General features: G+C 42.0%; 1 protein-coding gene across 5 annotated transcripts in view; it reads right to left on the reverse strand.

Moving 5' to 3' along the window:
• Positions 1–24,553, reverse strand: part of garnl3 (GTPase activating Rap/RanGAP domain like 3) — a 444,876-nt gene that overhangs the window by 373,830 nt on the left and 46,493 nt on the right. For 4 of the 5 annotated variants that reach the window (XM_060841090.1, XM_060841088.1, XM_060841089.1 and 1 more), the window contains exons 1-2: positions 6,787–7,142; positions 3,364–3,433 (exon numbers count right to left, since the gene is read on the reverse strand). In XM_060841090.1, the coding sequence (XP_060697073.1) occupies positions 3,364–3,433; positions 6,787–6,842 (126 nt within the window). In that variant the 5' untranslated portion in view covers positions 6,843–7,142. Of the gene's footprint in view, positions 1–3,363; positions 3,434–6,786; positions 7,143–24,553 lie in introns of those variants that run through there. The other variant, XM_060841087.1, reaches the window with a different exon arrangement.

Genomic DNA, 24,553 nt, shown 5'->3' on the forward strand with positions numbered 1-24,553 from the left:
CCTGGAGATTCAGTGTGGGCAAAGAAAGATGTGAAGGCATTGGAGAGAGTACAGGATTGATTTATAGGTATAGTTCCAAGAAAGCTAGAGATGAGAATTGCTTGAAAAAGTTGGGAATGTTCTCCTTGGAGAGCAGAAGGCTGACAGGAGATTTGTTAGATGTTTTCGAAATCTCTCAATGGACTAGATATGGGGAAGGTATTCCTGCTTGTGAGAGGAAATCTATGTCGCAAACAGAAATTATGAGAGAAATTCAGCAGGTTTGGCAGCATCTGTGCAGAGGAAGGAGAGGCTATGTTTTGAGTCCAGTGACCGTCCTGCAGAGGGGGCATCGACTTAAAGTGATTTCCAAAAGAAGTAAGTAAGGGTGAGGTGTGATAAAATGCTTTCGCTTCCTGGGTCAAAGGTGGAGGCAGGTTCAATTGAGGTATTCAAATAGGGCACTGGATGATTATTTGCAGAGAAACTGTGTGAAAGATTATGGGGACAAAGCAGGACATTGGCAATGATGCTCATTTGAGGAGCTGTTGCAGACATTATGGGCTGAATGGCCTCTTCTGTGGCAGAATACTTCTGTGGTTCTGAGTATCCTTTAACTGGGGCCTCATCACCTTGGCCCTTCCTTTACTTCATCTTAGATTGCAGGCTTTCCCACTGTCAAGATCTGATTCCTTACAGCTTCGCCTCAGGAACCTCTGTGTTTCCTACCTTGTAAAGCCAGCTGAACGTGCATCCCATGGGTTAGTTTTTGATCGCTTCTCTCCATCCTAGCTTAAAACTTCAAATAGCAGCGTCGTTCCTATTCCAGGTCAGTGTTGGAAGTTTAAAGGTGGTTTATAAATGAAATTTATTTTTGTTTCAGTGCTGCCACCCAACATTATAGTCTACCTATTTCCACACTGCGATCCAAAGGAGCTTGGCCAATAAGTGGCTGCTGTTGCCATATAATATAGATAGCGTTCAGAGCAGGAAGCTGCAGGAATCAGGTGGATAGTGAGGGCTGGCATGTATGGATTCATACTTTGAGGAGCATTCACTTCTGTTGCCACTGTGGGGCTGCCTCTGAATCCTCCCATTAATTCAGATAAATAATGCCATGGGTCAGATTTTCTCATCATTTGTGGGAGGCAAATGGGCTAAATGAAAGGCACAAATCCCCTGTGTGCTGGATAGCTGTTTCCGTTCCTGGTTCTACTTGCGTTCGTGAAGAATTTGAGAGGTGGAGTCAGCTAGGAAGGTGAAATTGCCCACCTGGCTAAGTTATCATGTTGAGGTCATTGAGAAGCTACAAAAAGGGCACTTTCTGAGCCTTTCATTCAGGTGGGCAGCTGTCAGGGGTCTGATCAGCCCCGTGCTGGTCAATACCAAGAGCTGAATAGTCTTATTTGATAGGAAAAAAAATGCAAGTTTGGACAAAAGCATTCTACTGAGCAGCAATTAAATGTTGAGAACCCATCTCTTGCAAACGCATTCCAGGTTTTAGCTCTCGAACTACCCAGAAAGATGAAGATCCACTTACTTTTTTTGAAGAACAGACAGCAAAGTTTGGCAATCTGAGCCGAGGGTATCTTCCCTGTGTGTTCTCCCTCCCCGCACCAGCCACTAATTAGGTGGCAAAGCATTGAGATCAGAGCCCCATTAAAAACCCATGTTCCAGAAGATAAGCAATGGAGATAGGAAGGTCAGCTGGAATTGACCCCTCCCTCTGATTCCCGCCACCAATTGGAAAGTCTGGTTTTGTGCCTTGCTCCTTACACCTGGAGCACTATGTAATTTGGTATTAATTGCTTGTGATTGACTTTTCAACCAAGGCCCCAGCAAGAAACAAGCTCTTACCATTTTTGTTAATTTTCCCAAAATCACTTCTGAACAGGAGCCATCCTCAGAATATTGGCACCTTCCCCAGTTAATGGACTGTTGTTTATGCATTTCCACAAAAGCCAGCAAAGGGGAAAATATGGCGGCGTTTTTTATAAGAAAGGTTAAGCTCAATTCATGCAATGTTGACAATCATCATAATTTATAACTCTTTATGATGCTGTAGCACTGAAGCTACTAAATCACGAATCTTTGAGAGGTTTGCTATTTAAGCTAATACTTTTGCTTGCAGTCTATTCTGTTTTCATCCCTGAAACTTTAGTTATTTGTGTTTAGTGTTTTATAAATAATCACACAATTGCTTGCAACAAATACTATGAAGATTCTTGAGTCAAATATTATTTTAAATTTATTGGTTGAAGACAGATATTGGAATTTTGAAAGATGGCAGTATTAACTGAAGCAAGAAAACTGAAACTATTTAAAAAATGACAATTTTCAGTCAGAATCCACATTCTTGTCCATTGGAATGGAGATGCAACATCTAGGAAGACCCCACCACAGAGAGTTACATGTTTGAACTGGATGTTTTCTATCACTAATCCAATACTTGCTGAATTCAAGAAAACCTGTCTAGTCATAGAGTCATAGAGATGTACAACACGGAAACAGACCCTTCGGTTCAACCTGTCCATGTCGACCAGGTATCCCAACCCAATCTAGTCCCACCTGCCAGCACCCGGCCCATTTCCCTCCAAACCCTTCCTATTCATATACCCATCCAAATGCCTCTTAAATGTTGCAATTGTCCCAGCCTCCACCACTAGTTAATTCTTTTATGCATGTCTGCAAACTATCAAGTATACACCAAAACTGGCAACGTACCTTAGTTTTTTAAGGTCAAAACCTCTGTTATAGTCAAACAAGGACAGGAAGAAGAGAGGAACCAATCCACAACACAGGAAGAGAACAAGACTGAATTTTGAGAATAAAAGCATCGTACAAATTCTGCTCCTCAAATTGTGACTTCCTTTGCTATATCCCACCAATTATGAACTGCTGTTATTTAGCAATATCTTCCAACCAACCTCTGAAAACAGCTCAACTTCATCAATGCAAAGGGTTAATATTATATCAACAGTTTATATGAAAATCCATGAGTTTGCATGAGGTTGACTAGGATGCAAAATATATTGTACTTTGACTGCCCTGCAGCTTACTGTGTGTTTTTCATGACATTTCATTAACCATTCAAATCTAGCTCTGAATTTGCAAGTGACACTAGCAAAGACCAAATGTTTAGTATTTTGATTTATAAAACATAACTAAACATGATCTCTCCATCTAGGCTTGCAAATTCACATCGTTTGCTTTATGATTTCACAGCCATAAAGTCAATGGAAAAATTGTTCATGCAATAATTCCATTTTGCATTGAAATTAACCGGACACTATATGCAATTAAGAGCAGCATTTCGGCAAATAGACTTTTCCATCCTTTTTAATCAAATGTCATTCTCGGTTGCGGTGAAACCTTTCGCCTTACCAGTTCCACAGAACCATAGTGCTTCCTGCTGAATTCCCCACGCCGGCAGCCCAGATCTTCAGAGGCAGAGCTGGAAGAGAAACACTTCATCAGTGAAACAAATCCAATGCCACCAGACCTCTCATGCAAAATTGCTCATTGCCAGCTGGTACAGCTCAAGCAGTTCACTCATGGCATGGTCTCGGAAGCGAAAGCAATGAGGCTTTTCCTGAAAACAGCATCAGTTGCTGCGTTTTGCTGCATAATTAACCCACCCTCCAAAGAAAGGACCAATCTGGATCGTGTGAGGCTTTAGATGTAAACCAGTGATTCAATTAAATATAATGTCGTTAATGTATCGATAAAGGGTTCGAGGATTCTGCTCAATAGTAATTTCATTTGAGAATCTTATCTTGGGAAATGGGACCCCGCAGTGAGCTGGTTTGGCTGATGTGTACATAACCTACTTTAGCCAACTTGTTTGCTGCTCTGTTTTGCTTCAATTAACTTCCAGAAAGGTGATACTACTCTGCTTCTCGAAGCTTCTGGAAGGAGCAGCTAATTGTGGTCCATTTCTTCAGTTCAAAAGACATTGTGTCCTATGCAATCGCCTAACAACATAAGTCAGAGAGACTTAAAAAGATTGAATACTTGGTCATTAATAGTAACTCATTTCCTCCCCTTGTATTTGTATTAGAATTAAATTAGTCATTCCCCCACCTCCCACCTTTCTAAATTTGTTGCTTTTAAAAGTTTGAACTGATTGAATCCAAAATGCTGGCTACATTTTGCACTGCTGCTTCAAGTATCACTCCGAGCTTGATAACATTTGCAAATGTTAACCACTATGTTGCTGATTAAGACGGACTGGGCAACTGGACTGACAGTTTGTCAGGCAGTCCCACTCACAGGCACATTAAGAGTGGCCAACTTGGCAATAAAAATGTCAACAAACCTGAATGCTTTCAGCAGAAGCAGCCTCCCAAGTGTTTGCAATTGCAGTCTCCTGCAACACTGAGGTGAACTGTGAAGGTTAATGATATCTGCACAATGACAGCTGATAAACGAAAGGAATTTTATATAAAGATTTTGTGCTTCTTGAGTTGGATGAGAAATCAGAAGATTCATGCGCTGCAGTTTTTTTAAATCATTGAGTGCAATTCTGAGTAAAGCTCAGGCCCGGTTTAAAAAGGAAATCCCTGGTTTTATCGGCAGATATGGATAGATGCTACAAAAAGGTTGCTGGTATAATAAGGTATCTCTCTTTGTCTGCCAAGGAAAAACCCCCTTCTGCTGTGTTCCTAAAACCTTATGTGGCTGCTGGAATGATGCCCTTTTCTGCAGGCTGCGCTAACATGACCAATGCTTCACTGAGAGAGGGATCAATGCAGAAATGCTCATTTGTTCCACCAATATCTTGGCAGGGAGAGTGACAGTGGTGGAACAAGGAGAATGTGGTCCAACTATGTAAGCATGAGCAATGAATGATATCAAAAGCAAGTATATGGTTTTGAACATTTTGAGGGAGAGACAAGAGAAGTGGCTGAAATAACTGCTCATAACTATAACTGTCACTGTTGTCTGAACAATACTAATTAAGCAAAGAGCTGAAAATGTGTTGCTGGAAAAGCACAGCAGGTCAGGCAGCACCCAAGGAGCAGGAGAATCGACATTTCGGGTGTGAGCCCTTCTTCAGGAATTAAGCAAACATGAAACATTTGAAAAAAAGCTGGAAAAGCTCTTGTTATTTGGCAATTACATTTGAACTACATTCAAACTGGCATCAGCTTCACATCTGCAACACTATTTAAGCTATAAGCATTGTGATCAAATGGAGTTTTTTGACTCTTGCATTCTTCCCTTGTCTCTCCTCTCCTGAAAGCACTGATTAATGCAGAGCATTGTTCAATAGGTTCCAACAGTCCTTCAGTTTGCTTGGAAGGAATCAAAGTCAAACCTTTCTTCAATAAACAGCCATATACATATCTACCTTCAGCAAATATCAGTGCAGAGCCTTCCAGCAGAGGTCACTGACTGGGAAGCAGTAGGGAACCTGGTTGGCCAGCATTTCCCATTTCCAACCCAGAGATGCAGCAACTTACACAGCATGGGCAGACATCAGACCCCAGACTCTCCTGACCTGTACAGCTTAGTTATATCTCACTGTAATTATGCTCTGACCCATCAGGGGAGCTCAATTCCTGCTAGGTTTCAAAAACAAGGAGTTTGTTTTTCAATGAAGCTTGCCTGTCAGGGAAAACATATTTGAATCTTATGCAGCTAGACATTAGACAATATTCCCATGTGATTTTTAAAAATATCAAATAACGAGTGATTTAAATAGTTTTCACTAACAGTCATGTCTTTAGCAGCAACTTATATTTGTATCACACATTAATGAGCCTGGAAATGGAAATATGGTAAATAACAATTGCTAAAAACCTTTTTCAAGTATTACATTAGTAATCCCTTACTGTTATACTGTTAAACAACATGCTAATAACACTGCATCTTGTAAAATATTTCATAAAATCTGTCTAATCGTCAAATGGATCCAGTCCATTCAAAAAGCAAGGTTATCTAATAAAGAGATTTGTAACATTAATGTCCACAAGGACTCTCAAGTTCACGTTCAAAGGGGGAATATCCTCCCCTCCTTTATTGCAACGCGCGTTAGATATTACAAGCCACCGTTTAGTATGCAAATGTGGTACAATTAGGTGTACAAAGACATAATGCTGAATAATAGCCCTAATCAAATTACTTAGAGATTATTATTATTGATCGTTAAGAAAATTACAGGTGGTAGGAATGACATAAAACATTCCCAGGATGGGTAAATTCTGAATAATGCGGAGTGAAAGTTATGATTATACCGTACTATTAAAAAGAGACCTCAAAACAAACTGTTCGCGTTTGCTATTGGTGTCTACTGTACATTACCGTACATCCGCACTGGAGAGAAACAAAACCATGCAATTCACCCAAGCAAGTTAGTTCATTGATGGAGTGTAGTAGCATTCAGCCTTCAGTACACTACGCCCACTTTGATTGTGGGCCTGCTTTTTAATAATAAAACACCTGTTTGCCATCAGATAATAAATATTTGTCCTTGATTGCTTGAAATAATACGGTATTTCCCTTAACCCTGTAACAGCAAAGTTTCGCGTTTGAAAGGGAACAAGAAGAAATGGTGGAAAAAGTGCAGAATTCTCGTTTCCTCCTCAGCGCAGAGGGCTGCTATTTCTCTCTCTGTATCGATAACAAAGTAGCAGACAGTATTTTGACAATACCTTCGGGTCGTCTGCCTTGGCACCTCGAGCAACATTCGGGAACCGCAAACCTGATTCAACATGTTAAGGCGATCTGTGGCGAGGCGCCCGCTTATTCCCAAACAGGCAGAATGAAAGCAGAGATTAAAAATAATATTGAAATCTGTTTTACCGTTGTGTGAGACTCAGCAGTTTAGTGGAAGCTGTATCCGCACTGCTCATATCCATGCATGCGTTTCTCGATCAAAACAACCAGTTCTAGTCAATGGAACTGGACATTTCATCTGCTGCAGTTTTAAATGGAAAAAAAATATGTAACTTCACGTTGAATTCTGCAGAGTTATTTTTCGGTGACAAATCCCCCCACTGCGGGTGTTGGAAGTGAATATGTTTCCAGCACCGCACGGCTGAAGCAATGAAATGCCCAGAAGAATGAAACAACATAAAAAGAGGCGACGCATTAGCAAACGTGAGCCGCCCCAGTTCAAATAATAGCAGAGTAATGAGAGCTGACAAAACGTGGCTCACATCTTAAGTAGTGAATGTGGACTCAGTATGCTTCAGCACTTCATTCTCAATACATAACAGGTACACACCCCTTCACAAAGTGTCAACACTCTGCCCCACCCCTTCAGCCACACTGCAGCCTGAAGCGCCTCCCAGAACCGGCCCTTTTGGAGTTTCTGGCCCCTTGGCACTGCCTTGGGAAACATAAATGGGCACGTGTAGAAGAACTACAACTACCGGCGTGCTCCGCGCCCCGGTGTCCCGCCCACCGCCTCCACCGATTGGCGGAACTCCCACTGTATCCATTCCAGAGCGTTGCGCTGGATATATTTTGACTGACAGCTGTTGGAGAGATACCTGCACATTTGTCAGCCAGGATGCTGCAAAATGTTCCTGGGTTTTCACTGTGTTTCGGTCAAAATAAGTCTCAAGCGTTCACATTCGTTCATTTCTTTCTATGTTCAATGGTCCCCTCAAGATCTACATCCAACGTCATTTAATCCATGTTTCCCAACTGGCAAAAAAAATGTTTGGGGAATCAAGAATGCAGTAATAGACGCTACATCAGCCTGTGTTGTATTTTGTGTTGCAGCTCAGAGTGGTAAGAAAACCCATAAAGGGATTTGGGGCAGGGCTAGCTCAGTCCAAGAACCACACTATCCAACCCCTGCTTTCAGATCCATGATTCATATTACCCAGGCAGTCTGGAAAACCATTCTAAAGCTGTAATTACATAAACCTACCGAGTTAACCAGTAGCTAAGGGCTGCCCATCTGCAAGAATAAGGTGACTTGAGAACAAAACAAATTCACGGCAAACTGCACTTTTCAATATTCACAAAACAGTTTGCAAAATTGAACAGGAGTGCTTGAGGCATCGCAGCTGTACTTACTGATACAGCATTGCACTGCTGAGGGTGTCAGATTGACAATGATACATGAAACCAAGGAATGTTTGCCTCGCCAGAAGAAGACACTGATTCTACAGACCTACCTAAGCAACAGAGAGATTCTAATCAAATCCTTTGCAACATTCATCCCTCAACCAACATCACCAATACACTCACTGCTGTTTCTGAGATGTGGCTTGTACAAATTAAGTGTCATGATTCTATTTCAAAAGCATTTCATTGGCTGTAAAATATGTTGGAATGTCCTGACGTGATGACTGGTGCTACATTAATTCCAATTTCTTTGGTTCATTTTACTTTCTTCTACAATAAATTATGTCAACTACAGAGATGAAGACCTCTGTACCAGAAGTACTTGCCTCCCTAGTCAAGGTGTTCTTGTCCAGCCATAAAATTATCTTAGAGTCACAGAGAGATATAGCACAGGACCTTGTATCTATGCCATCTCTTCAAAGGCATATCCAATTAATCCAACTCTCCTGTTCTTTCAGCAAAGTATCATAAATGGCTTTACTTCCGTGTCTCTATTGAAAGATATTGTTGAATCTGGTTGTATCACCATTTTGGGCAGTGCATTCCAGGTCACAATAACTTGCTGTGTAAAAACGGTTTCCCATCTCACCTCTGCTTCTATTGCCAAATACCTTGAATCTGTGTCCTCTGGTTACCAAAACTTGTGCCACTGGAAATTGTCCTTCATTTCTCCTACCACCTTTAATAATTTATCTACATACAGTCCATGCCTTGCTGTTCCAGCACCCACATGAAAATTAAACCATATACCTCACATTGGCTCTCTACATTTATTCGAGCAAAATGTAAAAATTCACACTTCTTGGTGTCAAATTTCATTTATGATTTGTATGTCATTTTACTAATCTATCTTTGTTCTCCTAAGTGTCTTCATCATTTTCATTGTTTACGGCATGTCAGAGTTCTCTATCATCTGCAGACTTTCAAATGATGTTCTGTGTACCTGAATCCAGATCATCAATATGTGTCAAAATGACCAGTGTCCTCATGCAAACCCCCAGACACACCAGTGGATCATCCTACCAGACTGAAAATCAGCTTTTACCACCTGTGTTTTGTCCCTGACCCTGTTTTGTATCTATGTTGCCGTGCCCCTTCAATTATGTCTTAATTTTGCTAACAAACCCATGACATGATTCTTTATCAAATGCCTCCAGAAACTGTGTATAGCCAACATCAGTTACACTATTCTTATCAAACTATTCCATTACTTCATCAAAGAGCTCCATCAAGTCAGTCATAAATGATTTGCCTGAAACAAATCTGTGCTGGCTTCCTTTTATTAACCCCTACTTTCCCAAACACCAATTAATTTTGTCTTGGATTATTGTCTCTAACGTTTCTCTGCCATTGACGTGAGGATGACAAGCCCATAGTGACTGGGTGAAACATTTAAAACCCTCCAGTTCTTGAGTGCTATCGTCTATCCAAGGCTAACTGCAAGACTGAGGCCAGAGTTAACACAATTCCCATCTTTACTTCCTGCAGTCATCTAGTCTGCATCCATTTGGACCATGTGACCTTTCTGGTTCAGAGTTCTGATTAGATTAGATTCCCTACAGTATGGAAACAGGCCCTTCGGCCCAACAAGTCCACACTGTCCCTCCAAAGAGTAACCCACCCACATCCATTCCCTTACTCTATATTTACCCCTGACTAATGCACCTAACACTATCGGCAATTTAGCATGGCCAATTCACCTGACCTTTGTGACTGTGGGAGGAAACCGGAGTACGCGGAGGTAACCCGTGCAGACGAGGGGAGAATGTGCAAACTCCACACAAACAGTTGCCTGAGGCAGGAATCGAACCCGGGACCCTGGCACTGTGAGGCAGCAGTGCTAACTGCTGAGCCACCATGCCGCCCCTCCAACCTTTTAATGGGAACAAAAATAGAAAATGCTGGAGAAACTCAATAGATCTGGCAGCATTTGTAAAGAGAGAATTGGAAATTATTTGGATGTGAGCTTAAGAGATATAGTTAGTAAGTTTGCTGATGACACCAAAATTTGAGGTGTAGTAGAAAGTGAAGAAAGCTACCTCAGATTACAACGGGATCTTGATCAGATGGGCCAATGGGCTGAGAAGTAGCAGATGGGGTTTAATTTAGATAAATGTGAGGTGCTGCATTTTGGGAAAGCAAATCTTAGCAGGACTTATACACTTAATGGTAAGATCCTCTGGAGCGTTGCTGAACAAATAGACCTTGAAGTGCAGGTTCATAGCTCCTTGAAAGTGGAGTCGCAGGTAGATAGGATAATGAAGAAGGCGTATGGTGTGCTTTCTTTTATTGGTCAGAGTATTGAGTACAAGAGTTGGGAGGTCATGTTGCAGCTGTACACTCTTGGAATATTGTGTGCAATTCTTGTCTCCTTCCTATTGGAAAGATGTTGTGAAACTTGAAAGGGTTCAGAAAAGGTTTACAAGGATGTTTCCAGGATTGGAGGATTTGATCTAAAGTGGGAAGTTAAATAAGTGGGCAATTTGTTGGAGGGAATCCTGAGGGACACAGTGTACATGTATTTTGAAAGGCAAGGACTGATTAGGGATAGTCAACATGGCTTTGTCCGTGGGAAATTATGTCTCACAAATTGATTGAGTTTTTTGAAGAAGTAACAAAGAGGATTGATGAGGGCAGAGCAGTAGATGTGATCTGTATGGACTTCAGTAAGGCATTTGACAAGGTTCACCATGGGAGACTGATTAGCAAGGTTAGATCTCATGGAATACAGGGAGAACTAACCATTTGGAAACAGAACTGGCTCAAAGGTAGAAGACAGAGGGTGGTGGTAGAGGGTTGTTTTGCAGACTGGAGACCTGTGACCAGTGGAGTGCCACAAGAATCAGTGCTGGGTCCTCTACGTTTTGTCATTTACATCAATGATTTGGATGTGAGCATAAGAGATACAGTTACTTTGTTTGCAGATGACACCAAAATTGGTGTTGTAGTGGACAGCGAAGATGGTTACCTCAGATTACAACAGGATCTGGACCAGATGGGCCAATGGGCTGAGAAGTGGCAGATGGAGTTTAATTCAGAAAAATGCGAGGTGCTGCATTTTGGGAAAGCAAATCTTAGCAGAACCTATACACTTAATGATAAGGTCCTAGGGAGTGTTGCTGAACAAAGAGATCTTGGAGTGCAGGTTCATAGCTCTTGAAAGTGGAGTTGCAGGTAGATAGGATAGAGAAGAATGCGTTTAGTATGCTTTCCTTTATTACTCCGAGCATTGAGTACATCAGTAGGGAGGTCATGTTGCAGCTGTACAGGACATCGGTTAGGCCATTGTTAGAATATTGCGTGCAACTCTGATCTCCTTCCTATTGGAAAGATGTTGTGAAACTTGAAAGGGTTCAGAAAAGATTTACAAGGATGTTGCCAGGATTGGAGGATTTGAACGATAGGGAGAGGCTGAACAGGCTGGGGCTGTTTTCCCTGGAGGGACGGAGGTTGAGGGGTGACCTTATAGAGGTTTACAAATTCATGAGGGGCATGGAATGGATAAATAGACAAAGTGTTTTCCCTGGGGTTGAGGAGTCCAGAACTAGAGGGCACAGGTTTAGGGTGAGAGGGGAAAGATGTAAAAGAGATCTAAGAGGCACCTTTTTCACGCAGAGGGTGGTACGTGTATGGAATGAGCTGCCAGAGAAAGTGGTAGAGACTGGGACAATTGCAACATTTAAAAGGCATTTGAATAGGTATATGAATAGAAGGGTTTGGCAGGATATAGGCTGGGTGCTGGCAGGTGGGACTAGATTGCACTGGGATATCTGATCAGCATGGATGGGTTGGACTGAAAGGTCTGTTTCCATGCTGTACATCTCTGTGACTCTATGACTCTATGAGGCTGGGGCTGTTTTCCCTGGAGCGTCGGAGGCTGAGGGGTGACCTTATAGAGGTTTATAAAATCATGAGGGGCATGGATAGGATAAATAGACAAAGTCTTTTCCCTGGGGTCGACGAGTCCAGAACTAGAGGGCATAGGTTTAGGGTGAGGGGGGAAAAATATAAAAGAGACTTAAGGGGCAACCATTTCACACAGAGGGTGGAGTATATGTGGAATCAGCTCCAGAGGAAGTGGTGGAGGCTGGAACAATTACAACATTTAAATGGCCTCTGAATAGGTATTTGAATAGGAAGGGTTTGGAAGGATATGGGCCAAATGCTGGCAGGTGGGTTTAGATGGGTTGGGATACCTGCTTGGCATGGTTGAGTTGGACTGAAGGGTCTGTTTCTGTGCTGTACATTTCTATGACTCTAAGAGTCATATTGGACTTGTAACATTAACACTGTCTCTTTCTCCACAGATGCTGCAATATCTGCTGAGTTCCTCCAAAATTTTCTGCGCTTGTTTCAGATTTCCACCATTGGTAGTGTTTCATTTTGATAACCTTTTATGGGGTTCCCTTGATCAACCTCTGTTTGATCCATTATTACTACTCCCTCATTCTTCACTGAGCATCCTCCTCTCTTATCCCTTGAGGATAGGTGCAAAGTATGCATTTAGCACCAAAGTCATGCCTTGACATAATCAGATATGGCACGGTAGCTCAGTGGTTAGCACGACTGTCTCACAGTACCAGGGACGTGGGCTCAATTCCACCCTTGGGTGACTGTCTGTGTGGAGTTTGCACATTCTCCCTGTATCTATTTGGGTTTTCTTTGGGTGCTCTGGTTTCCTCCCACAGTCCAAAGATGGGTGGGTTGACCATACTAAGTGTCCAGGGATGTGCAGGCTAAGTGGGTTAGCCATGGGAAGTGCAGGATTATAGGGATTGGGTGGGAGTGCTGGGCCAGGCTAAATGCCCTGCTGCCAAACTGCAGCAATTCTATTAGATCTCCATTTTGGTCCCTGCAGAATCCACCATTTCTTTGACTAACCTATTATTTACATGCTTCTAACAAACGTTTGGCTTCCTTTCCCTGTTTGCTTTCTGTAAGAATAGATCAGTGGCTAAGTGCTGCAGATATGGAGATCTGAAATAAAAACAGCAAGTGCTGGGGAAACCCAGCAGATCTGGCAATGTCTGTGGTGAGAAAACAGAATTAACCTTTTAAGTCCAATGCAACCCCAGAGTTCTGAATAAGAAGAGTCATATAAGACTCAACCATGAACCCCGTTTCTCTGAAGACCTATTCTCATACTCTTACATTGTTCCTTTTATACCCTCATTTGGATTACCTCTTTTCCTTTCCACCCATCAATGTAAACAGTTGCTCAAGAATCCTTAAGAACAGATTCACTCTGACTCAGCTAATTACTGTTCTACATTATGTGATGAGAAAAGTTATCAATTATGCCATTTAAGTCCAATTATTTACCAACAATCTGTTCAGTGTGTGTTCCATCAAAATCTTCTGCTCCAGACATTATCACAAATTTGTTCCAGACAATAGCTGAGTGCAAGAAGACAGCAGCTGCCCTCAACATCTTCTCAGGTTAAGTAGGGATTGGCAATAAATATAGCATGGTCAGCACTACTATAGTCCCAGAAACAAAGAAGAAGAAAGGGCCATAATCTGCAAAGTGGTTTAGATGTAAATGAGAATCTAAGAGGCAAGATTAGTAAGTTTGTACATGATACCAAGATTGGTGGTATGGTGGACAGTGAAGCAGGTTATCTAAGATTACAGAGATCTTGATCAACTGGGTCAATGGGCTAAAGAGTGGCAGATTGGTTTAATTTAGACAAATGTGAGGTATTGTATTGTAGTAAAACAAACAATGACAGGACTTATACAATTAAGAGTAGGGCCCTGAGCAGTGTTGTAGAACAGGGAGACCTCGGGGATCAGGTCCATAGTTCTTTGGAGTTTGCATCACATATAGGATGGTAAAGAAGGCATTTAGCTGGCTTGCCTACATTGCTCAGGCTTTTGTGTATAGGAGTTGGGACATTTCATTGCGGTTGTACAGAATGTTGGTCAGGCCTCTTCTGGGGTACTGTGTCCAGTTCTCGTTGCCATGTTATAGCAAGGATATTATTAAGTTGGAGAGGGTTCAGAAAAGATTTATCAGGATGTTACTGGGAATGGAGGGTTGGTGTTATAAAGAGGTTAAAAGGCTGGGGCTTTTTCTACTGGAGCTTGGGAGGCTGAGGGATGGCATTATAGAAGTTTGTGAAATAATGAGGGGCATAGATAAGGAGAATGGCAGGTGTCTTTTCCCTAGGGTGGGTGATTTCAAGATCAGGTGGCATATATTTTAAGGTGAGAGAGGAAGATTTATAAAGACATAAGGGACAATTTTTTCACACAGTGAGTGGTTCACGTGTGGAATGAACTTCCAGAAGAAGTGGTAGATGGAATGTTTAAAAGACATTTACATAAGTAGTTGAATATGAAATGTTTAGAGTGATATGCAGGCAGGTGGGATTGGTTTACTTTGGAATTATGGTTGGCATGGACTGATTAGACTAAAGGGTCTATTTCTGTCCTGTATGAGTCTATAACTTAATGGTGAAGATTTTTTAAATTTATTCTTGGGATGTGGGTGTTTCTAGCTGGCCAGCATTTATTGCCCATGCATAGTTGCCCTTGAGAATATGGTGGTGAGCTCCAAACCGCTGAAGTCCATGTGCTGTAGGTCGACCTACAATGCCCTTAGGGAGGGAATGCCAAGATTTTAACTCAGCAACAGTGAAGGAATAGTGAGATACCTCCGAGTCAGGATGGCGAGTGGTTTGCAAGGGAACTTGCACTGGTGGTGTTCCCATGTAGCTGCTGCTCTTGTCTTTCTAGATGGAAGTGGTCATGGCTTTGGAAGGTGCTGCTTAAAGATCTTTGGTGTAGTGCAGTGCATTTATTGACCATCAATGGAGGAAGGGATGGATTTGATGCCAATCAAACAGGCTGTTTCATCCTGGATGGTGTCAAGTTTCTTAGAGCTGCACCCATCCAGGCAAGAGGGGAGTATTCCATCATACCCCTGACTTGTGCTGAAAAATGTGTTGCTGGAAAAGCGCAGCAGGTCAGGCAGCACCCAAGGAGCAGGAGAATCGGCATTTCGGGCATAAGCCCTTTCCCAAAGAAGGGTTATGCCCGAAATGCTGATTCCCCTGCTCCTTGGATGCTGCCTGACCTGCTGCGCTTTTCCAGTAACACATTTTTCAGCTCTGATCTCCAGCATCTGCAGTCCTCACTATCTCCTACCCCTGACTTGTGCCTTGCTGATGCTGGATAGACCTTGGGAAGTTAGGAGGTGAGTTGCGCACTACAGTATTCCTTGTCTCTGACCTGCTCTTGTGTCTTTGTGTTTATTTGTTAAGTCAAATTGAGTTTCTGGTCAATGGTAACTCCAAGGATGTTGTTTGTGGAAGATTCAGTGAATGAGACACCATTGAATGTCAAAGAGCGGTGATTAGTTTGACTCTTACTGGAAATGATCATCATCTGTCATTTGTATGGTGCAAATATTACTTGCCAATTGCCAGCCCATGCCTGGATATTGACAACATCTTGTTACATTTGAACATGGACTGCTTCAGTATCTGAGGAATCGTGAATGATGCGAAACATTGTGCAATCATTGGTGAACATCCCCACTTCTGACCTTATGATTGTAGAAAAGGTCATTGATGAAGCAGCCTGAAGATAGTTGGGCCTAGGACACCACCCTGAGGAACTCCTGTAGAGATGTCCAGGAACTGAGATGACCAACCTCCAACAACCATAATCATCATTTCTCCCAGGGTGAAGGATTCAATAACGAGAGGTCATGCTTTCAAGGTGAGAGGTGGAAAGTTTAAGGGAGATACACATGGCAAGTACTTCACACAGAGGGTGGTGGGCATTTTGAATGCATTGCCAACACAGATAGATTCACTTAAGATGGGTCTGGATAGATGCATGAGTAGGTGGGGAGTAGAGGGATACAAATGTTTAGGAATTGACCGACAGGTTTAGACAGTACATTTGGATCGGTTCAGGTTTGGAGGACTGAAGGGGCTGTTCCTAGGCTGTAAATTTTCTTTGTTCTTTGTTTTTTATCTCCTTTGTGCCAGGTATGACTTCAACCAGCAGAGTGTTTGTACCCTGATACCCACTGATTCTGGCTTTGCTAGGTATCCTTGATGCCACACGTGGCCAAATGCAGCCCTGATGTCAAGGGCTGTCACGTTCATCTCCCTCTGGAATTCAGCTTTTTTGTCCATGTTTGAATCAAAGCTGTAATGAGGGCAGGAGCTGAGTGGCCCTGGTGGATCCCAAACTGGGCATCACTGAGCAGATTATTGCTTTGCAGGAGCTGCTTTTAACCCTTCCATCAGATGATCGAAAGTGGACTTACAGGGTGGTAGCTGGCTGGGTTGAATTTGTCCTGCTTTTTATGTACAGGCTATACCTAGGCAATTTCCCACATTGCTGGGTCGATGCCAGTGTGGCAACTGTACTGGAACAGCTTGTCCAGGGAGCGGCAAGTTCCGGAGCACAAGTCTTCATTGCTATTGCCGGAATGTTGTCAGGGCCCATAGCGTTTGCACAATTCAGTGTCTCTAACTCTTGACATCACATGGAGTGAATTGAATTGGCTGAAGACTAGTATCTGGGGACGACTGCAGGAGGCAGAGATGGATCATCCACTCAGCACTTCGGGCTGAAGACGCTTCAGCCTTATCTTTTGCACTGATCTGCTTGGCTCTTCCATCGTCGAGGATGGGGATAGTTGTGGAGCCACCTACTTTACTGAGTTGTTTAATTGATATAACTGACCAAACAGGAAGAAGCAAAATCAATAATAAATTGCATTTATTTAGCACCTTTAATAATACAATATTATTAATATTTCAAGATTTCCTTCATTATGGTATCTGAAAAAAAAATGCTTACTCTGAGGATCATTGCAGCTAATATCATCAATGTGCAGCCAGAGGACTGTATCATAATCCCTGAAACAGGTCATCAACACTAGCTGATCAGAAAAAAAATAGACAATCTCATTTACCTCCAACCACACTTTCAGGGAGAAACCACTTGTGCCTGCTCCATCAGATACAATTCTACCATGGGTCAATCTGAAATAGGACCTGCAGCTAATGATTTGGGAAATCAAATGTCATCATGTCCAGACTTTGGCCCTTGGTCATTCCTTTCATGGACCTTTCTAAAGCTCAGCTGCTTTTTGTTCTATAGATAAAGTAAATTGAATAGCTTGAATAATTTAGGAATCTAAGGTTTGCACAGAACTTAACGTGAAATTGCATTAGCACTGGTACAGTGAACGTTCAATAGAGTGTTACTTAAGGTGAAAGGGTAGTTCTATGATGAGAAGTTGAGTAAATTGAGTCTATATTCTCTGGAGTTGAAAGATGATCTTCCTGAAGCAAGCAACATTCTGAAGGAACTTGAAAGACCGGAAGCAAAGAAGTTTATTCTCCTGACAGTGGAATCTGGAACAGAAGGGCACAGTTTCTGGATAAGGATTGGGATTGAGATGAAGAGAAATATCTTCAGTTCAAACATTGAGAAACTTTGGAATTCTTTACCTCTCAAATTTGTGTATTTGCCATTGTCAAGCAGCTGAAATATGGTTGAAAATAGAGATATTGTTGGTTTTTCAGACAATCAAGGGGCATGGTCCGGAAAGCAGCATTGAAGCCAAGGATGAGCCATGGACTTCATGAGCCAGGTAAAATAATCCATACATATCTCCTCCTGCTCTTATTTCACATTTTTAAAAATGTTTTTGTTCTCCACAGCAGAATTCAGCAATGCAAGGTACAAATTTTATTATAACACTGAGAATTTAAAATTTATTGGACTTTTAGGCTTTAAATAATCTGTGTTAGAAGTGTGAACTAATAACATTACAGCAAGAGATACTGGACAAGCAATTATATTCAATATAACTATATAATACAACTATATGATTCCACATGAAAGGCTTTTGCCCGAAACATCGACTCTCCTGCTCCTCAGATGCTGCCTGACCGGCTGTGATTTTCCAGCACCACACTGTCGACTCTAATCTCCAGCATCTGCAGTCCTCACTTTCGCCTAACTATATACAAGGAGTCCTTTCCCAGGTTGTGAAGGAGTTCAGTTCTGGAGTCCTTTCACAAATCAATTTGTACGCAAGTTGGTACAGTATGAAAGACAATGAAAAGCTATTTGTAAAGAAAGGAAATGCTCTTTCAAATTACACCTACTGTATGGGATCATGTTCGTCACGAGCGTTTGTAAGTCAGACATTCGTAAATCAGGGACCCCAGTATCACCTTGTCTATTCAAATTTCTAAGTTAAGAAACTAATAAAGGAAGGCTTGAGAAGGAAATCTAAATTATCATGGATGAATTCATGTTAAATCAGGTGCAGACTGAAATATGGAGTGGGAAATATACATTGGATTAAAGAGAGAGAGAAAGGAAAACCAAAATGCCTTTGTTTGATGCAACACTTTTAGAAATCTCAATCAAATAACTAATACCTGAGGGAAAGAGACTCCACTTTCTGAACTGCTCACTTTCAGAACCAGAAAGGTTGATTGGCAGTCATTAAAAATGATCAGTGGTGCCTCTGTTTGTAATGAATTTTCTGCAGCTGGTTTAGTGCATTTCCACCATGCAAGTACAGTAGTCCCTCTGTACCCAAGGGCAATATGTTCCAGGACCTACCGCAGAAGTCCGTGGGTAGGTATGAACTCATCAATTTCAATGGGAAATTTATCTTTTCGGCAGCCTTCTTATCCCTGACTCTGGAATGTTCCTTATAATGTGTTCCAGCCACAGTAAACTGAAACCGTGGAAAACAATTCCATGGATATGGGGATCACCCTGCATTGCAACACCATCTCATTCAATAGAGGTCATAGTGAGGTAGACAGCAAGGTGCCAAATTCAAATCAGAGTCTTGGAGTAATAGAGATGTACAGCACGGAAACAGACCCTTCGGTCCAACTCGTCCATGTCGACCAGATATCCCAACCCAATCTAGTCCCACCTGCCAGCACCCGGCCCATATTCCTCCAAACCCTTCTTATTCATATACACATCCAGATACTTTTAAAATGTTGTAATGTACCAGCCTCCACCACTTCCTCTGGCAGCTCATTATACACGCACCACACTTTTTGTGAAAAAGTTGCCATTTAGGTCTCTTTTATATTTTTCCCCGCTCACCCTAAACCGAGTTCTGGACTCTCCCATCCCAGGCAACAGACCTTGTTTATTTACCCTATCCATGCCCCTCATGAATTTGTAAACCTCTATAAGGTCACCCCTCAGCCTCTGACACTCCAGGGAAAACAGCCCCAGCCTGTTCAGCATCTCCCTATAGCTCAAATCTCCAACCCTGGCAACATCCTTGTAAATCTTTTCTGAACCCTTTCAAATTTCACAACATCCTTTCGATAGGAAGGAAACCAGGATTGCATGCAATATTCCAAAAGTGGCCTAACCAATGTCTTATGCAGCCACAACATTACCTCCCAATGCCTATACTCAAGGCTCTGACCAATAAAAGAAAGCATACCAAACATCTTCTTCATTATCCTACCTACCTGTGACTCCACTTTCAAGGAGCTATGAACCTGCACTCCAAGGTCTCTTTGTTCAGCAACACTCCCTAGGACCTTACCATTAACAGTATAAGTCCTGCTAAGATTTACTGTCCCAAAATGCAGCACCTCACATTTATCTAAATTAAACTCCATCTGCCACTCCTCAGCTCATTGGCCCATCTGATCAAGATCCCATTGTAATCTGTCCACTACACCTCCAATTTTGGGGTCATCTGCAAACTTACCAACTGTACCTCCTAATTGTTAATGATGGAGTGATGCGGCCCAGACAGCCACGTTGGAGTCAAGTATCCAGCATTTCCAGGCATCACAGGTCCCTGCAGACCCAAAGTGCAATGGGCTAGCCTCATTCGGGGAGAACCACCTTCATGCTCATGGTGTCTCCCCACCCAAATATGCTTACTGGCTTTTAATCCAGCTTATCGATAGTACTGTTGAACAGAGAGACATGGGGTTTCGGTACGTTGATCTTTGAAAGTTGCATCACAGGTAGGCAGGGTGGTTAAGGAGGAGCTTAGCATGCTTGCCTTCACTTCTCAGATCACTGAGTGCAGAGGTTGGGTCATCATGTTGAGGTTGTACAGGATGTTGGTGAGGTCTCGTCTGGAGTACTGTGTCCAGTTCGGGTCGCCCTGCTACAGGAAAGATATTATTAAATTGGAGAGGGCTCAGGAACGATTCACAAGGACACTACTGGGACTGGAGGGTTTGAGTTATAAGGAGAGGCTGGGACCTTTTTCACTGGAGCACAGGAGGTTGAGGAGTTGCCTTATAGTGATTTATAAAATCATGAGGGGCACAGATAACATGAATAACAAAGGTCTTTTCTCTGGGGTAGAGGAGTTCAAATCTAGGGGGCATATTTTTAAGGTGAGAGGAGGTCCTGAGGGGCTATTTTTTAACAGAGGGTGGTTTGCATATGGAATGAGCTGCCAGAGGAAGTGGTAGATGCAGTTACAACAACATTCAAAAGACATTTCGACAGGTACATGAATAGCAAAGGTTTAGAGGGATATGAGCAAAGTGCAGGCAGGTGGAACTAGTTTAGTTTGGGATGCTTGGTCAGCATGGGTGAATCAGACCAAAGAGTCTATTTCTGTGCTATATGATTCTATGACGCAATTGCCCCCACACCAGAAATGGCAGTATCGTCTAACCCTGCTGTATTGACAGAGATGTCATAAATTATAATAACTAATATAAATATAACGATGATATGATTATAAAATTATAAATATTAACAAGTGGTCTTATTTTTCCTTACATTGAATAATTCCCCTTCAGTCCACCAATCTCAGCTAACTTGTTGTGGGGAAGTTGGCTAAATCAAGCCCATTACCCTGATGCAACTCAATATAGAGTTGTTCATTTGTCACCATTGGCTAAGTTTGCTTTCTGTGGTATTCACCAACAAATTTTAATGAATACTTCCGTATTTTTAATGGTAAAGGAGTGGGCTAAGGAGTTCAGTAAAATGCTCTGCTATGCTCATTTTATTTAATCAGCTCCCTGCTGCCAATTCCACTTTGGAAGATCTCTGAATATTGATGATGCATTTTGTTACATGTTTTTGGTCTGTATTAGAGACTTTTATAGATACATTAGTGCTGCTCATTACAACATCTCCGATATTACAACCATGATTGCATTTCAAAAGTATCTAATTAGCTGTGGAACACCTTGGGACATAGTGGGGTCATGAAAGGTGGGATATAAATGCATCTTTCTTTCAGTCGCTCCCGTGAGTTGTGGGAACATGGCACATTCTCAAGTGATGTGCCTGCATTATCTGTATTCAAGTTACACAAAAGAATAACAGAATGTGAGACAATCAGGTCCAACTTGTGATCTAAACTGGATAATCACATCTTTAACCTTTGGGTATGTTTTTTTTCACACTTTCCAAGGATGGGCTGCAATTCACTTAATCAGATGAGTCATACTTCCACTGAAGGAACGCGAGTAATGCTTTTACAATCATACCTTGTTCATCTCACGCAAATGCTCTCCTCAAATAATGCATGAATCGACCTGCCCATCCCTTTTGCTTGTTGACTTACTCATGCTAGGAAATTCAACACTGCGTTCATCAACAAGAAACTGAGCTCCTGAACATTAGCTTCCAACTCTGGCTCTTGCAATCCCTGCTTCTGCCTGCCCCTAACAGTTTTTAATTGCATCTGTTTCCTAACCCTGCCTGCAAGAAATGGCAGAGATACAACAGAAGGCAATAAGTCAAACTGATTAGCTGCTCTCCTCAGAGTGAAAAGAATTATTTTAAACTCAGTCACCTGACAGATATTGGGCAGAGAGGCTTGCCCACAGATGAACCACATCAATCCTGCTTTTTAACAATGCTCTTCTACAAAGTGTCCCTACTCTTGGTCCAAGTGATCGGGGTTAAAGTTCCAACTGCTCCAGAGGTGTGTAATAACATCTCTGAACAGATAGGTCTTATAGAGGTCTATCAAATCATGAGGGGCATGGATAGGATAAATAGACAAGGTCTTTTCCCTGGGGTGTGGGAGTCCAGAACTAGAGGCCATAGGTTTAGGGTGTGATGGGAAAGATATAAAGAGGACCTAAGGGGCAACTTTTCCATGCAGAGAATGGTGTGTTTATGGAATGAGCTGCCAGAGGAAGTGGTGGAGGCTGTTATAATTACAACATATAAAAGGCACCTGCATGGGGATATGAATAGGAAAGGTTTAGAGGGATATGAGCAAAGTGCTGACAAATGGGACTAGATGAGGTGAGGATATCTGGTTGGCATGGATGAGTTGGACCGAAGGGTCTGTTTCCGTGCTGTACATCTCTGTGACTCTATGATTCGAAATTAGCAGAGGTGGTCACCTACTGGTAGTATCACGAGACTGTTAACACAGAGATCCAGGTAATGCTCTGTGGACCTGGGTTCAAATCTGCCATGGCAGATGATGGAATTTGAATTCAGCAAAAATCTGGAATTATGAAGATAGTGATGACCATGAGCCCATTGTCGATTGTTGTAAAAACCCATCTGGTTCACTGATGCCCTTTAGGAAGGAAAACTGCCATCCTTACTTGGTCTAGGCTTACATGTGACTCCAGATCCACAACAATGTGGTTGACTCTTAACTGCCCTTTGGACAATTACAGGTGGGCAATAAATCTGGTATTAGCCAGCTATGGCTTCGTCTTGTGAATGAATTTTTTAAAAATTAAAATACCTTCCCTGCCCAGTTGAGAGGAGGCATTATCTGAAGCACCTTGCACCACTTCCTCCATGTCTAAAGTGCAATATAAATGCAAGTTGTTGCTTTCCCACCAAGTCAACAAGAGCATTCAGAGCTAAAGGCAGGTCTTTCTACTAATTTGTTACTTTCCCTGTGAGGCCAGGAGAAACAGAATGGTTCTCATTGTCTTATAAGAAAAGGCTATTAACTCACATACACCAAGTCCCCCTTCCTGTGATTGACAAAACTGAATGATGGGACATTTCTAGAGCTCTTGGCCATTGTCTCCTGATGCCCAACATAACACTGCCATCCACTTGTCAATTGTTGATCTTGGGTGGGAAAGCCAATGGAAAAGGTGGCACATAGACCAGGTCTTGTCCTTTATGTCTCTCCCAGGCCTCACATTGTAAGGACTATGTTTACTCTTTTTGAAATATAACTTGCAAAATGGAGTTTGGACAGTCATGCGAGAGAGAATAAACTGGGATTTTTTTACAACTTGAATCAAAATGGAACTCATCAGTTACACGAGACCATGTACGTTTTGGAGGATTTGTTACTTATGTGAGACTAGCTGGCAACAAAAGTCTTTGGGGTGATAAAGAAACTGCCCAGCAACAGCTTTTGGATTGGTTTGAAGTTATAGTTTTATCACAGAACTATGAAGGGAGCACTGGTACTCAGATCTCCAAAAACCTGAAAGCTAAGCCAATTTGTTTTTCTCTCTCTCTCTCTCTCTCTCTCCGGCTGGGAATGAAACAAAATCAACACTAAAAGATTCTGAAAAGATGAACTTCTAATTCAAGCCAAGACTTGGGTCCAACTGAATGTGTGGTCAACAACGATGTGACATTATTGCCAAAAACCAAAAAGACAGTGAGAAAGTCACTTCATTCTACATTTATGATATATGCCTGTGGCATCTTTGTCTTTTTTTTGCCTGCAGTATTACGGCAAATCTGTTTGTCTTGTTTGTCAATTTTGTGAATGAATGATAGTGTGTGCGCGCAACTGGATTTAAAGAGGGTTCGGTTTAAGTTTGCATATTTTAATTAATTATGTGTTTTGCCACAATTTAGAGGATGTTTGTTTTAATAAATAAATTTTGCTTTCTTGTTCACTGATGAAAACTGATGTGAACTTCTTTTGTCTTGGACAGTGGTCACAGTCAGGCATTAACCATCCTAGACATTTAATTGGTCATATTGTACACTTATGAACATTTGTGGAATAGTGGGGCTTGATTTCTAGTTCACTCTTACTATCTCGGTTGTGAACAGGTTTACTGAGGTTAAGAAAGGCTTGCTACCTAGGTCCATACCTGCCTGATTGTTGCCCTGAGTTAAAATTAAGGCTAGCCGGTCTCTCACACTGTGTTCACATGAAGAGATCTATCCTCATTAGAGGGAACATGAATATTTGTTGGCCCTCCAAGACACAATAATGAACGACTTCACAGTTACAGTCATCGGTGACCTTTTCAATGTCTGGTTCATCGGCATATCAAACACTCCTTCTCTTGCTGCTGTAGCCTGTTCTTTTTAGAAATGTACAAATCTGCTATTAAAAAAAAGACACTTATAATTCAGTCCCAAATCCTTTGCAACCAGACCAAGAAAATATTTGCAGTTTCCCTGACTCATGCACTCTCCACGATACTACCCCGGTGCTTCCAGGTCGGATTATAAATTAGACTTTTTAAATGTGTTTTGCTCCAAATCATTCTCTTTGAAGATGGTGAGGAGCGACATTTCT

Source organism: Hemiscyllium ocellatum, chromosome 21 (genome assembly GCF_020745735.1).
Source record: "Hemiscyllium ocellatum isolate sHemOce1 chromosome 21, sHemOce1.pat.X.cur, whole genome shotgun sequence".
Taxonomy (NCBI): domain Eukaryota; kingdom Metazoa; phylum Chordata; class Chondrichthyes; order Orectolobiformes; family Hemiscylliidae; genus Hemiscyllium; species Hemiscyllium ocellatum.